The sequence below is a fragment of the Engystomops pustulosus genome, chromosome 4 (assembly GCF_040894005.1).
Source record: "Engystomops pustulosus chromosome 4, aEngPut4.maternal, whole genome shotgun sequence".
In the NCBI taxonomy this organism is placed as follows: Eukaryota; Metazoa; Chordata; class Amphibia; order Anura; family Leptodactylidae; genus Engystomops; species Engystomops pustulosus.
The window spans coordinates 158,410,142-158,423,871 of NC_092414.1; the positions used below are offsets into that span (position 1 = coordinate 158,410,142).

Below are 13,730 nucleotides of genomic sequence, written 5' to 3' on the forward strand. Positions count from 1 at the left end.
TTTGGCAGTGTATGTACTATGCTCTGTGGGGACTGGGGGAGTGCTAAAAATGGGTCTCCTGATGACAGGTTCCCCTTAAACACTTTATATCTGAAGCTGCTTTGGCGCACTGTGGTTTAGGACAATAACGAAAGTAAGCTCCGGCACCAGCTCACCCTGAGCTAGTGCTCGGTATTTGCATCTTACACCTACCATTTCAAGCGGTAGGTTTCCTTTAATAGCAATTCCAAAGTTCCACTCTACTAGAATGTACTGTAGCTTGCTGTTTATATTTGCCATGTCTTAAAGGGAACATGTCATCAGAAATTTACCTAATTAACTATTACCAGTATGTTTGTGTGAAGCAGATTAACACCTTCAACATCATGTTTCTTTTTATGCCTCAGTGTGGTGGCATTATTCAGAAAAGCTGTAAATTCGTTGTATAAAGCCAACAAGGCTGAGAGTTCAGCATTGAAGTCAAGCTCTCCTCACCTCGGAATGAAGGAGATCTGGTTAGTGATATATTTGGATGTAGGGCCATTTATTAAAGAGAAGTGGGTACTCTGAAATGAGGAAAGCTTGACTTCAGTGTTAAACTCTCCGCCTCCTTGACTTTATACAACCAAATTACACGTCACTTCAAAGTTGATTTTCTGGATGATACCACCGCACTGGACCATGAAATAGACATGACATACTGGTAGTTTATTAGGTCAATTTCTGCTGACAGGTTCTCTTTAAAGGGGTGTGTGCATGAATAAACATTAATACACGTGATATCTGGCCTTTGCACCAATCAGCTATTCTGCCCAGTGTAAAAAGAGGTCACAGAGTTGGAAGCAGCTGACTTAAACATGTAATGATCAGTGGCAAAAATTTTTGCTTCATGCAAGAACTGAAGAAAATGAAAGTCAGGAAACCTACTTTTCCCTCTGGGTCCACTAACAAGAGATGTTTTGGATGTCCACCATGGAGCCCACTCAGTACATACTGCCCGACTGATGAGGTACTTTCTCGCACTAAGAAATCCCCATCCTGGATGAGTAAGCTCTCTGCAAGCTTTCGATTTATTTTTCCATGATACCATTCTTCCCTCTGCATAGAGATGCTTATGGGTGTTCTGCTTCCATGGCAAAGATCTGCAGAATCTTGAATTACTGTGACAATAAAAAAATTGTAAAAAGAAAAAGTATTGTATTTAAATGTCATTTGGTTAACCTTACACATTATTCTAACAATATCATGTAGAGGAACATAATACACTCATTGGAATAAGATGGAATCTAACAAAGGTCTCTTTTTTGGTAATTTCTGTATATAGTTAATCCTGGCAAGGCAATGTGGGTCACTGGTTCTACTAGTAACTGGATAGGTAGCAAATGCTCCTAAAGTATATAGATTTTCTTTGCTTACCTTTTATACATGGTTTCCCAGATATCATAATTTTATTTTCTGTTTTTGGCACTGTGTTTATATAACATGGATCATCCAGAATGTCTCTGTCAGATGGCATATCTTGTACGTGTTCATTCCGAGCAGTGAGACCTGAAAAACCACAATTCAATTCATTGGTAACTTCTTAATAAAGTAAAAGCACCAAAATGTGATCTTTAGTCATGTGAAGTATAACTGAAGCATAAGAAAGGGTATAGAAAAAGCAAATGCAGATTTGAGCTTGCCTTGTGTTCCCCTATGTCCAGTCACTGTATTTTAGAAAAAGAAGGATCATTGGGCCTGTATTTGAATACGGGAAAAGAGAAAAAGACCCTCCCGTCTCATGGTTGGGATGTCATTACATTATATTCTTTTGCTATGATATCTTTCTTTTCTACCCTGTTTTACTTGACTTTATTGTACAATAATACTACATCATAGAATAAACGTATAGATAACCCTCATTTGGTTTAATTTTTTTGGATGCCAAGAATATTATAATTTGGAACAGTATTCTTTCCATCAAAACACAATGAGAAAAACGTGAAAGACTCTGAAATAAGTCACTGGGAGCCTTAAAGGAAATCCATCATGAAAAACCAGGGATACTTAATCATAAATCCAGGCACTGTGACTTTGCTATTTTTTTATATTTGTTATCCATGGCCTCCTTCCTTCTAAAATCAACTGTTAAAATTATACTAATGAGTCAGAAGGGCTTTAACCGGTTAAGGACCGGGTCCTTTCCTGTTTTTTCATGTCCATTTTTCACTCCCCACCTTCACAAATCTATAACTTTTTTATTTTTACACGTAAAGAGCTGTGTGACGGCTTATTTTCTGCGTAACAAATTGCACTTCATAGAGATGGTATTAAATATTCCATGCCATGGTGAAAAAACGCATTTGCGCCATTTGCTTGTGGGCTTGGATCTTACGTCTTTCACTGAGCGCCCCAAATGACATGTCTACTGTATTCTTTGGGTCGGTACGATTAAGGGGATACCAAATTTGTATAGGTTTTATAATGTTTTCATACATTTACAAAAATTAAAACCTCCTGTACAAAAATTATTTTTTGGATTTTGCCAACTTCTGGCGCTAATAACTTTTTTATACTTTCGTGTACGGATCTGTGGGTGGTGTCATTTTTTGCGAAATTTGATAATATTTTCAATTATATAATTTTTAGGACTGTACGACATTTTGATCACTTTTTATAGATTTTTTTATATTTTTCAAAATAGCAAAAAAGTGCCATTTTCGACTTGGCGCTATTTTCCGGCTATTTGCCGGCAGCCATCGCTGTGATAACGCCCGATCGCGGGTGTTACCGGTAAGCCTTTGCTGCTATATGCAGCAAAAACTTACCGGCTATGGAGAGGGCTCAGCCCGTGAGCCCTCTCCATACAGCGCGACCCGACCGCCGCCGTGAATACACGGCGGGCGGTCGCGAACCGGTTAAAAGAGTCCTCCATGCTTTAGCCTTACACTTCACTCCTTACACTGTGTGCTATATCTTACTGGTGCCATGAGTTTACAACAGACAGACGGAGGGGAGAAGTGCCAAGGAAGTAGAAGCAGGGGGAGATGTACTCCCGCACCGTGTGACAGCCTGTGAAGCTACAGCATGAAGTAGCTCTGTTTACGCGCCCCCCCCCATAGCACTTCTGGGTCATTAGCATAATTTTAAAGGTTGATTTTACAAGGAAGGAGGCCATGGATGAAAGATATAAGAATATTATTCTATTTGTGCCTGGATCTATGAGTAAGTGTCCCTCGTTAATCATGATGGATTTTCATGGTAGATTTTATAGTGGTTAAGCCAGCCTTTTTTTTTTTCTCAAAAGCTAATAACATATGTATAAGATGTGGTTGAGGATTGTAACTAAAGAAAATGTGTATCCACAAAGAGAAGGTGCAATCTGCACAATAAATTTATTTAAGATAAGAAATATAACGTAAAAATTCTGAAAAGGAGTTTGGGATCCGGAAAATGTCCTTTTTCACTTACCCTTCTGGATCAGAAACGTGGAAGATTAGAATCTTACATTCTAATACAATGCAAATAGGGGATAGATGTAAGGATGGAGAGTAAAAAATACAGTATAAAGTATAAGACACATACCTACTATCTTCGGGTCCTCTAAACAGTTCTCATATATGTTGGCACTTTTAGGGCAAGTCATCTAAGTTTAAAAAAATACTTCATGTTCAGAAACCAGACATTCAAGAAAATTGGAATACTACAGCAGGGAGACAACATTTATTTTGTTTATTACCCTATCCAGAATACAATAATGCATATATATATATATATATATATACATAAAACAATGTGCTGAAGGGCTGAATTCAGTCCCCACAGCCACAAAATGTTTTTCTCTTGTGCTATTGTGGTTGTACCATAACCTTCCCATGAAATTTGACACAGATGTGGCATTACCTCTCTTCACAAAAATGTCAGCTGTATGGCATAGACCATTTACAGGCGGTCCCCTACTTAAGGACACCCGACTTACAGACAACCCATAGTTACAGACAGACCCCTCTGACCTCTGGTGAAGCTCTATGGATGCTTTACTATAGTCCCAGACTGCAATAATCAGCTGTAAGGTGTCTGTAATGAAGCTTTATTGATAATCCCTGGTCCCATTACAGCAAAAAATGTTTAAACTCCAATTGTCACTGGGGCCCAAAAATTTTTTGTCTGGATCTACAATTATAAAATATACAGTTTCGACTTACATACAAATTCAACTTAAGAACAAACCTCCGGACCCTATCTTGTACGTAACCCGGGGACTGCCTGTAGTTTAAAACCAATTAATTGGCTATTAGACAATAACTTTTATACATATACATTACGATGTAGCTGTTTAACCTAGGCCTTAATAACTCTGTTTAAAAAACACTGAATAACTTCATGTATCAGAGAACAGATTCCTCCAGTGTTCATTAATATAAAAGATTAAGAATAGAAATAGTAGTAAATAGAAATATATGTGTATTAGGAGCTCTGGTCTTTTATTTTACTTGTAAAAATGTTTATTTTTATGTAAATGTATCGCCAGGGCTCCATGGGATGTCACCAGAGCCCCTGGGGCCTCAGGGGGCTGTGACTCTTACAACCCTCCCAGAGTATTCTCACTTGCCTCCCTGCTCCCTCTATTCTCCCACTTCCAGTTATCTGCTGGAAATCACAGCTACTACAGCCTCTTGCCATAAGATTTCCGGCATATAGTGGGAGGCAGGCGAGAGAAGCTGAAGGGAGAAGGAGCCATTCATTTACATAAAAATTAAGTTTTATTTAAATTAAAGGATCATTTATTTAAGTAAATTAAATACTTAAGGTAAAGTTAGGAGCTCCTAATAAACTTATATTTCTATTTACCCAGCAGAATTAATAGTTAATCTACCATGAAGGAAGTGGTAGATTTCCTTTAAATATTAATCAAGTGATGTGGGATATACCTTAGCGTCTGTCTTGTCCCCATTAGGTCTGGACCCTGTGATTTCCACTTGCATTCTTTTGTCAAGTAATCCACCAGCAGGGGGCTCTTTTCCTGGCACCTCATTGTAATATTCATTGCCCTCTTTTCTTTCTGTTTTCTCGGCTACATTATTCGTGCTTAATGCTCCACTAAACAAAACACAAACACAGAATCATATCAATTATAGGAATGGCATTATATTCAAGCATGACAAAAAGGCAATGTCCATACATTCGGCATAATAAATGTAACAATATGTTGCCAACCAGAGCTACATCTTTATGGCCCAGTGTGGTGGTATCATCCACAAAACCAACTTTGAAGTGAGCTCAAAATTAGTTGTGTAAGTCATTGAGGTCGAGAGCTCATCATTGAAATGAAGCTTTGCCAGTCTCAGAATGTGATTGATGGCCCTGTGTCCAGACTCAACATAAATGACTCTTCAAAAATTTGGTGAGTGATGTCACACAGGGGGAAGCTTGACTTTGGTGCTAGATTCTCCTCCTCCTTGACTTATACAACCAGTTTATATCTCGCTTTTTAGTTGATTGTCTGGATGATGCCCCACCCTGGGCCATGAAAGAAAGATGATCTGTCATTTATTTGCTGACAGGTTTCCTTTAACATATAAAAAGCACAGTAATTTTCCATGTTTACAATAGCCCGCTTTCACTACATTTTATAGTTTCCCAAGGAGGAATTTCAGGGGTAAAGCTTTATATGCACCGATTTAAACAAAGCACATGTAAAAGAGAACATACATTTCTGTTTTCCTCTTACTCTGCTCTTCCACCCCCTTCTGCCCACTCCATGGGCCCCTCTATTTAGAAAATTAATTTTTGTGTGTTATTAATTTGTATTTGTTGAAAGTTACTAACAACGTAAATAAATCTGCAGGATAAAAATTGACAATAATATCATCATAAAATTCTACACAATTTGTTTGCTAAAACATAGCGGTATCTTTTCCCTTTTGTCATTTTAAAATAGGTGCATGAGTTCTTCCAGTAAATACAGTTTTGGAAGGTTTTTTACGCACTGTGGGGGAAGGGAGGGTATTGGTTTTCAGACAGAAGCTGGCATATTTTATTTCTTTCTTGCTGCACCATATTTATTAAGTGTCGGTGTCACAATATTGGCTATTTTCCAAAACTCACAAATTATTCTTTATTTGGGTGCCGCTTTGAAATCCGTCACTTTTCCAGCACATTTTTCAGACACATATTTTGTCACAATTTTTGGCGCTCACTTGCGCTGTAAAAAGCTGGTCTACATAGTTCTATTTCACCATCATGAATGTGGAGATAGTTCTAACCCTTTTCGCTCCTGCGCCAAAACATTAACCCCTTGCAGCACAATCTTATATCCCGTTGAAATTCTCCTAACGTAACGGAACATTTCATAGAGAAGCCTCTAACATACTGGTTTCCGATGGTATATGACACCCACTAGCTCTCATTTACAAAACAAAAAACCTACTGGGGGGCATTTATTGTAGCCTTTTAAACTGAAAACTGGGTTGTTGTTTTTTTTTTCATTTCTGCGCCTCTTGCACCTGAATTTATGAAGTGTTGGCATCACAGTATTGGTGTTTTCCGACACTCTCAACTTGTTCTATTTTTGGGGGGAAAATTTGAGGGCTGCTTGTGAATCCAACAGTTTTCTGCCGCTTCTATTTCTCCAACACGTTTTGTGGCCAAAAAAGAGAGCAGCTAAAAGCTGGTCTAGGGAGTTCGAAAACTTTTAGTTTGTGTGCCAATTCATTAATCCCTTGTGCCCCACATTTATATCCAGATTATTCAATAGCATGGTTCCAGCGGCAAAAATAATAAACGCTCCTCACTGTGCAGTAAAGTACCGTATATACTTGAGTATAAGCCAACCCGAGTATAAGCCGAGGTACCTAGTTTTACCACCAAAAACTGGAAAAACCTATTGACTCGAGTATAAGCCGAGGGTGGGAAATGCATTGGTCACAGCCTCCCAGTATATAGCTGCCAGCCCCCTTCAGTATATAGCCTGCCAGCCCCTTTGTCTATGTAGCCTGCCAGCCCCTTTGTTTTTAATGCCTGCCAGCCCCTTCCTCTATATAGCCTGCCAGCCCCTTCATGCCGTGCGCACGGAGCTGTCGCGGCCCCGAGCCGGCATGAAGACAGAAGTGGCACGGCCACGGAGCTCCCGCGGACCTGCGTCATGAAGATGAAGAGGAGCTGTCCGGGCCGTCGGAATGGTGAGTAGTAACTTTATTATTTTTGTATACCCGAGTATAAGCCGAGTGTTGAATTTTTAGCACAAAAGTTGTGCTAAAAAACTCAACTTATACTCGAGTATATACATTTACACATTTTTTGCACATGTATTTACGCCTCATATACTGAATGTAGTGGTAAATGCTATGTAAAAGTTTCTATAATAGAAATCCATGTTCCAGTGTTTGGCAACACGCTGCATTGACAATGTGTTAACTTATATCGAGCACATCCACAAACTGGGAATGCATTCCCATGGGACCATTAGATCTCTTCTCGGCATCAGTGGAATTCATTGTGGTGGAACCACTTAATAATCTGAATGTTATAGATTTGTTAAGAGATAGCTGGGGTTATAAAGAACACAACAGAATCAATACTGCAGTTTTGAAGAAGACGTCCATAGGAGATAGTTATCTTACAGACAGATAAGAAAGTTTCCTACAGCATAGAGGCAGCGGATCTGTCTGGAGTCTAGTGAATAATGACTGTGTATTCCAATGACATCGGGAGAGAGTAGGAGTCTAGTGAATAATGACTGTGTATTCCAATGACATCGGGAGAGAGTATAAGACATATTGTGGTAGGGAATGTATTTGATCAGAGGAGATCTCTGTTGGTGGTTCGCTGCTCTCCCATTAGATTGCAGTCATATATTATTTTATCAAATATTTTTCTTTACGGGTTGCAATGTCAATGTCATTTTTTTGTTAATTACCACATCTGGAAGGTTTCATGTAAAACCCCTTATCATCTTCCATTACAGCATTCTGCAGCCTCTGAGGATTTCTCAGTTTCTCCCCTATTCTCCTTGGAAGATAAAGTCTTTTTTATGTGATAAAATACAAACATGGCTTATTTTAATTGGCAAGTGCACTGAAATCTCTAAAAAAAAAATCACTCAGAGGAAATGTCTGTATTTTATTTCCCAGAACCGCAAGGGGAGAAAAAGCATTTCCTTTCCCTTAACTAGTGGATGTTTTCAATTTGTATAAATGTTGATTTATTTTATACTTTTTAAATTTGCTCCTCTTTTAGTTTCTAATGTCCTGGTTTTTACACAAAAAGGCTTTTAAAATTGTGCAAATGAGCCTGAGGGGCTCCAGGCTCCATTAACATCTATGGAGCCTGGAGCCCCTTAGGCTCATTGCATGATTTTTAAAGTCTTTTTTTTATGTAAAAACAAGGGAATTAGGAGAGTGGATCCTGCCAGAGGGGTCATACACCTGCATGTAATTGTGCTTGGTTTACAATCCTTCATAGGGTTTTCCTATTTCATAATACTGCTAGCCTGTTCACAGGCTAGGTCCTGGGGGTCCCATACTAAGTGTATGTCAAGCAGGTTTATGGAGCAGTGTAAACAGTGAGGAGGTTTTGGTGTATACCAAAGCTGTCCCTCTAAACACAGGTGTCCTGTCGTGCCTCTACTGAATAATATAATTATTAGCATCCAGGTAATCCCATGTAAATAAAGTGGGCTGTTAGTAGCAGCAGGACTGTGAAAAAATTTATTTTTTAGGATTGTTTGCAAAAAGATTTCACACAATGCACAAAGAACAGATACAATTATGGTATCTGCCAAGAGTATGTTCTCTCCATGTTTGCATGGGTTTACCCGGGTCCTCCGGTTTCTTCCCACACTCCAAAACATACTGGTAGGTTGATAAGATTGTGACCCCCATCAGGGACAGGGACCAATTTGGTAAGCTCTGTGAAGCGTTGCATAATCTGTGTACGCTATATAAATAAAGGAATTATTATTATTATTCATGCAACTTTGCAAACCTATATAATAAAGTCTGACTGAAGCTCCCAAGTTTTTTAAATCTCTGAGAGACTCCTGGGAAGTCTGCTAACTGTCTTGAATGTTTTCCACTTTAGAATAATAATTCTGATAGACTTCTTGTTTGGAAATGAATATTTCCAGATTAATAGCACTTGTCTGGCGTAGAATTCTGTTATAGCTGTCACAGTGCTTCACGGACTGACTTGGTCTTCTGTATGTACCCTAATAGACCTATTTCAATATAAAACCTTAATTAACATCAAGAAAATGTTATGGTCAAAGTAACCTAAATATTAAAGGTTTACAAATACAAACATGTAGAAAAATGTCTTCTACTTTGGACTTTGGCATATGGTTACAACTAGTGAACTAGTGATGACCGAACCCCACCCCACACCAGGATTTCAGTCAGAAGTTCGGAATCGCCTCACTGAGACTCTCGCCTCAGGCGGCGCGCCACCTGCTGGACAAGGGGGCGGCGTTGTGTGCCCGCTCGCTCGCTTGTGCTTCCGTCTGCCCGCCATGCTGATGCCTATGCCGCTGCCCAGGCTGACAGACCTCCCTCCATGCCGGGTGGCGCATTCTCTTTCCCGCCGCACACATCCCCCTGTCAAAAGTGCAGCGCCACCTGTCCGCTCCGGGCATACCCCCTCGGCTTCCTCTCCTCTCCGCTCGGCTCCCTCTCCGCTCCATCTCCTCTCCGCTCGGCTCCCTCTCCTCTCCGCTTGGCTCCCTCTCCTCTCCGTTCCCTCTCCTCTCCGGTCGGCTCACTCTCCGCACGGCTCCCTCTACGCTTCGCTCCATCTCCTTTCCGCTCTGCGCCCTGTCCGCTCCCTCTCCTCTCCGCACGGCTCCCTCTCCGCTTCGCTCCATCTCCTTTCCACTCTGCGCCCTGTCCGCTCCCTCTCCTCTCCGCTCTACTCCCTCTCCGCTCCCTCTGTCGCTCCCCCCCCCCCCCCCCCCGCTCTCCCCCGCTCTCCGCTCTCCTCTCCAACTCGGCGCTCCCCCGCTCCCTCTCCGCTCTCCTCTCCAACTCCCCCCCCCCTTCGCTCCAGGTGCCCACCCCAAGTGCAGAACAAGGCAGAAGTTTCCTAAAAGAAAAGATAGTAAGTTTATCTGTATATGTATATGGGTGTGATATGTATATGTATATGGATTTGATGTGTATATGTATGTGATGTGTGTATGTATATATGTATGTGATATGTGTATATGGATGTGATGTGTGTATATGGATGTGATGTGTGTATATGGATGTGATGTGTGTATGTGTATATGGATGTGATGTGTGTATGTGTATATGGATGTGATGTGTGTATGTGTATATGGATGTGATGTGTGTATATGGATGTAATGTGTGTATATGGATGTGATGTGTGTATATGGATGTGATGTGTGTATGTGTATATGGATGTGATGTGTGTATATGGATGTGATGTGTGTATGTGTATATGGATGTGATGTGTGTATATGGATGTGATGTGTGTATGTGTATATGGATGTGATGTGTGTATGTGTATATGGATGTGATGTGTGTATGTATATATGTATGTGATGTGTGTATGTGTATATGGATGTGATGTGTGTATGTGTATATGGATGTAATGTGTGTATATGGATGTGATGTGTGTATATGGATGTGATGTGTGTATATGGATGTGATGTGTGTATGTGTATATGGATGTGATGTGTGTATGTGTATATGGATGTGATGTGTGTATATGGATGTAATGTGTGTATATGGATGTGATGTGTGTATATGGATGTGATGTGTGTATGTGTATATGGATGTGATGTGTGTATATGGATGTGATGTGTGTATATGGATGTGATGTGTGTATGTGTATATGGATGTGATGTGTGTATATGGATGTGATGTGTGTATGTGTATATGGATGTGATGTGTGTATGTGTATATGGATGTGATGTGTGTATGTATATATGTATGTGATGTGTGTATGTGTATATGGATGTGATGTGTGTATGTGTATATGGATGTGATGTGTGTATATGGATGTGATGTGTGTATGTGTATATGGATGTGATGTGTGTATATGGATGTAATGTGTGTATATGGATGTGATGTGTGTATATGGATGTGATGTGTGTATGTGTATATGTATGTGATGTGTGTATATGGATGTGATGTGTGTATGTGTATATGGATGTGATGTGTGTATATGGATGTGATGTGTGTATGTATATATGTATGTGATGTGTGTATGTGTATATGGATGTGATGTGTGTATGTATATATGTATGTGATGTGTGTATGTGTATATGGATGTGATGTGTGTGTGTATATGGATGTGATGTGTGTATATGGATGTGATGTGTGTATATGGATGTGATGTGTGTATATGGATGTGATGTGTGTATATGGATGTGATGTGTGTATATGGATGTGATGTGTGTATGTGTATATGGATGTGATGTGTGTATGTGTATATGGATGTGATGTGTGTATGTGATGTGTGTATGTGTATATGGATGTGATGTGTGTATGTGTATATGGATGTGATGTGTGTATGTGATGTGTGTATGTGTATATGGATGTGATGTGTGTATGTGTATATGGATGTGATGTGTGTATATGTATATGGATGGTACACTGTATGCATTTTATACTACATGGCAGCGTGCTGTATGTATTTTATACTACATTCCGATATGCTGTATGTATTGTATATTACATGGCGGCACACTGTATGCATTTTATTCTACATGGCGATATGCTGTATGCATTTTATTCTACATGGCGATATGCTGTATGCATTTTATACTACATGGTTGTACACTGTATGCATTTTATACTACATGAGGGTACTCTCAATGCATTTTATACTACATGGCGATATGCTATATGCATTTTATACTACACGATGATATGCTATATGCATTTTATACTACACGGTGATATGCTGTATGTATTTTATACTACATTCCGATATGCTGTATGCATTTTATACTACATGGGGGGACGCTGTATGTATTTTATACTATATTGTGATGTGTGTATATGGATGTGATGTGTGTATATGGATGTGATGTGTGTATATGGATGTGATGTGTGTATGTGTATATGGATGTGATGTGTGTATGTATATATGTATGTGATGTGTGTATGTGTATATGGATGTGATGTGTGTATGTGTATATGGATGTGATGTGTGTATATGGATGTGATGTGTGTATATGGATGTGATGTGTGTATATGGATGTGATGTGTGTATATGGATGTGATGTGTGTATATGGATGTGATGTGTGTATGTGTATATGGATGTGATGTGTGTATATGGATGTGATGTGTGTATATGGATGTAATGTGTGTATATGGATGTGATGTGTGTATATGGATGTGATGTGTGTATATGGATGTGATGTGTGTATGTGTATATGGATGTGATGTGTGTATATGGATGTGATGTGTGTATATGGATGTAATGTGTGTATATGGATGTGATGTGTGTATATGGATGTGATGTGTGTATGTGTATATGGATGTGATGTGTGTATGTGTATATGGATGTGATGTGTGTATATGGATGTGATGTGTGTATATGGATGTGATGTGTGTATGTGTATATGGATGTGATGTGTGTATGTGTATATGGATGTGGATGTGTGTATGTGATGTGTGTATGTGTATATGGATGTGATGTGTGTATGTGTATATGGATGTGATGTGTGTATATGTATATGGATGGTACACTGTATGCATTTTATACTACATGGCAGCGTGCTGTATGTATTTTATACTACATTCCGATATGCTGTATGTATTGTATATTACATGGCGGCACACTGTATGCATTTTATTCTACATGGCGATATGCTGTATGCATTTTATTCTACATGGCGATATGCTGTATGCATTTTATACTACATGGTTGTACACTGTATGCATTTTATACTACATGAGGGTACTCTCAATGCATTTTATACTACATGGCGATATGCTATATGCATTTTATACTACACGATGATATGCTGTATGTATTTTATACTACATTCCGATATGCTGTATGCATTTTATACTACATGGGGGGACGCTGTATGTATTTTATACTATATTGTGATATGCTGTATGCATTTTATACTACATGGTGGTACGCTGTATGCATTTTAGACTAAATGGCGGTACGCTGTATGCATTTTATACTACATGGCGGTACACTGTATGCATTTTGCATTGCTTTATTTTCACATCAAACCAATATGATGGATCTGGTCCTGACACTCCCTGATATATTACATATATGGGCGGGGGGGGGGGGGGGGGCGTCTCTCTATAGCTCGCCTCAGGCAGCAGACAGGCTTGGTACACCCCTGGTGAGAGTTATATGATACAGACCCTGGTTCAATGCGGTGTACAATATTGTTCAATCTGCTCACAGCTATGGAGCAACACAGAGCTTCAAAGTTATGTGTTGTGCAGAAGTAATCATAGGAAAAACTTAGATTTAGCTTACTTCTCTTCTATTAAGGATGGGCTCTTCAAAAATTGTTTGAAACGCAGTTCAAATGCCTGTCCAATGGTATTGATGACTTCTTGAGCTTTGCTGTTTGGACATTCCAGAATGTGACACGCTAGGGGAAATGTAAGACACATTGCTATTAGACATCCCTGTCTGTTTGAATAGTTTCTTTTACCCAATAATACTTTAAAAATTGTTTTAAATGTACATGATAAAAGACAATAAAAACTAAAAACAAAACACAACACAGAACTTCTCATAACAGTGTCAGCCACAGTGATAAGGGAATCTTCTCAGCCGTGGTTTT

The 13,730-nt window shown here is 39.4% G+C and overlaps 1 protein-coding gene and 1 long non-coding RNA gene across 4 annotated transcripts in view; one reads left to right on the forward strand and one right to left on the reverse strand.

Annotated features, from left to right (window-relative positions):
• Positions 1 to 13,730, forward strand: part of LOC140127491 (uncharacterized) — a 50,445-nt gene that overhangs the window by 12,357 nt on the left and 24,358 nt on the right. The window lies entirely within an intron of this gene.
• The window catches only part of SHC4 (SHC adaptor protein 4), a 53,159-nt gene that overhangs the window by 1,175 nt on the left and 38,254 nt on the right, over positions 1 to 13,730 (reverse strand). For both annotated transcript variants that reach the window (XM_072148256.1, XM_072148257.1), the window contains exons 7-11: positions 13,418 to 13,535; positions 4,890 to 5,058; positions 3,544 to 3,604; positions 1,396 to 1,527; positions 907 to 1,139 (exon numbers count right to left, since the gene is read on the reverse strand). In XM_072148256.1, the coding sequence (XP_072004357.1) occupies positions 907 to 1,139; positions 1,396 to 1,527; positions 3,544 to 3,604; positions 4,890 to 5,058; positions 13,418 to 13,535 (713 nt within the window). The remainder of the gene's footprint in view (positions 1 to 906; positions 1,140 to 1,395; positions 1,528 to 3,543; positions 3,605 to 4,889; positions 5,059 to 13,417; positions 13,536 to 13,730) is intronic.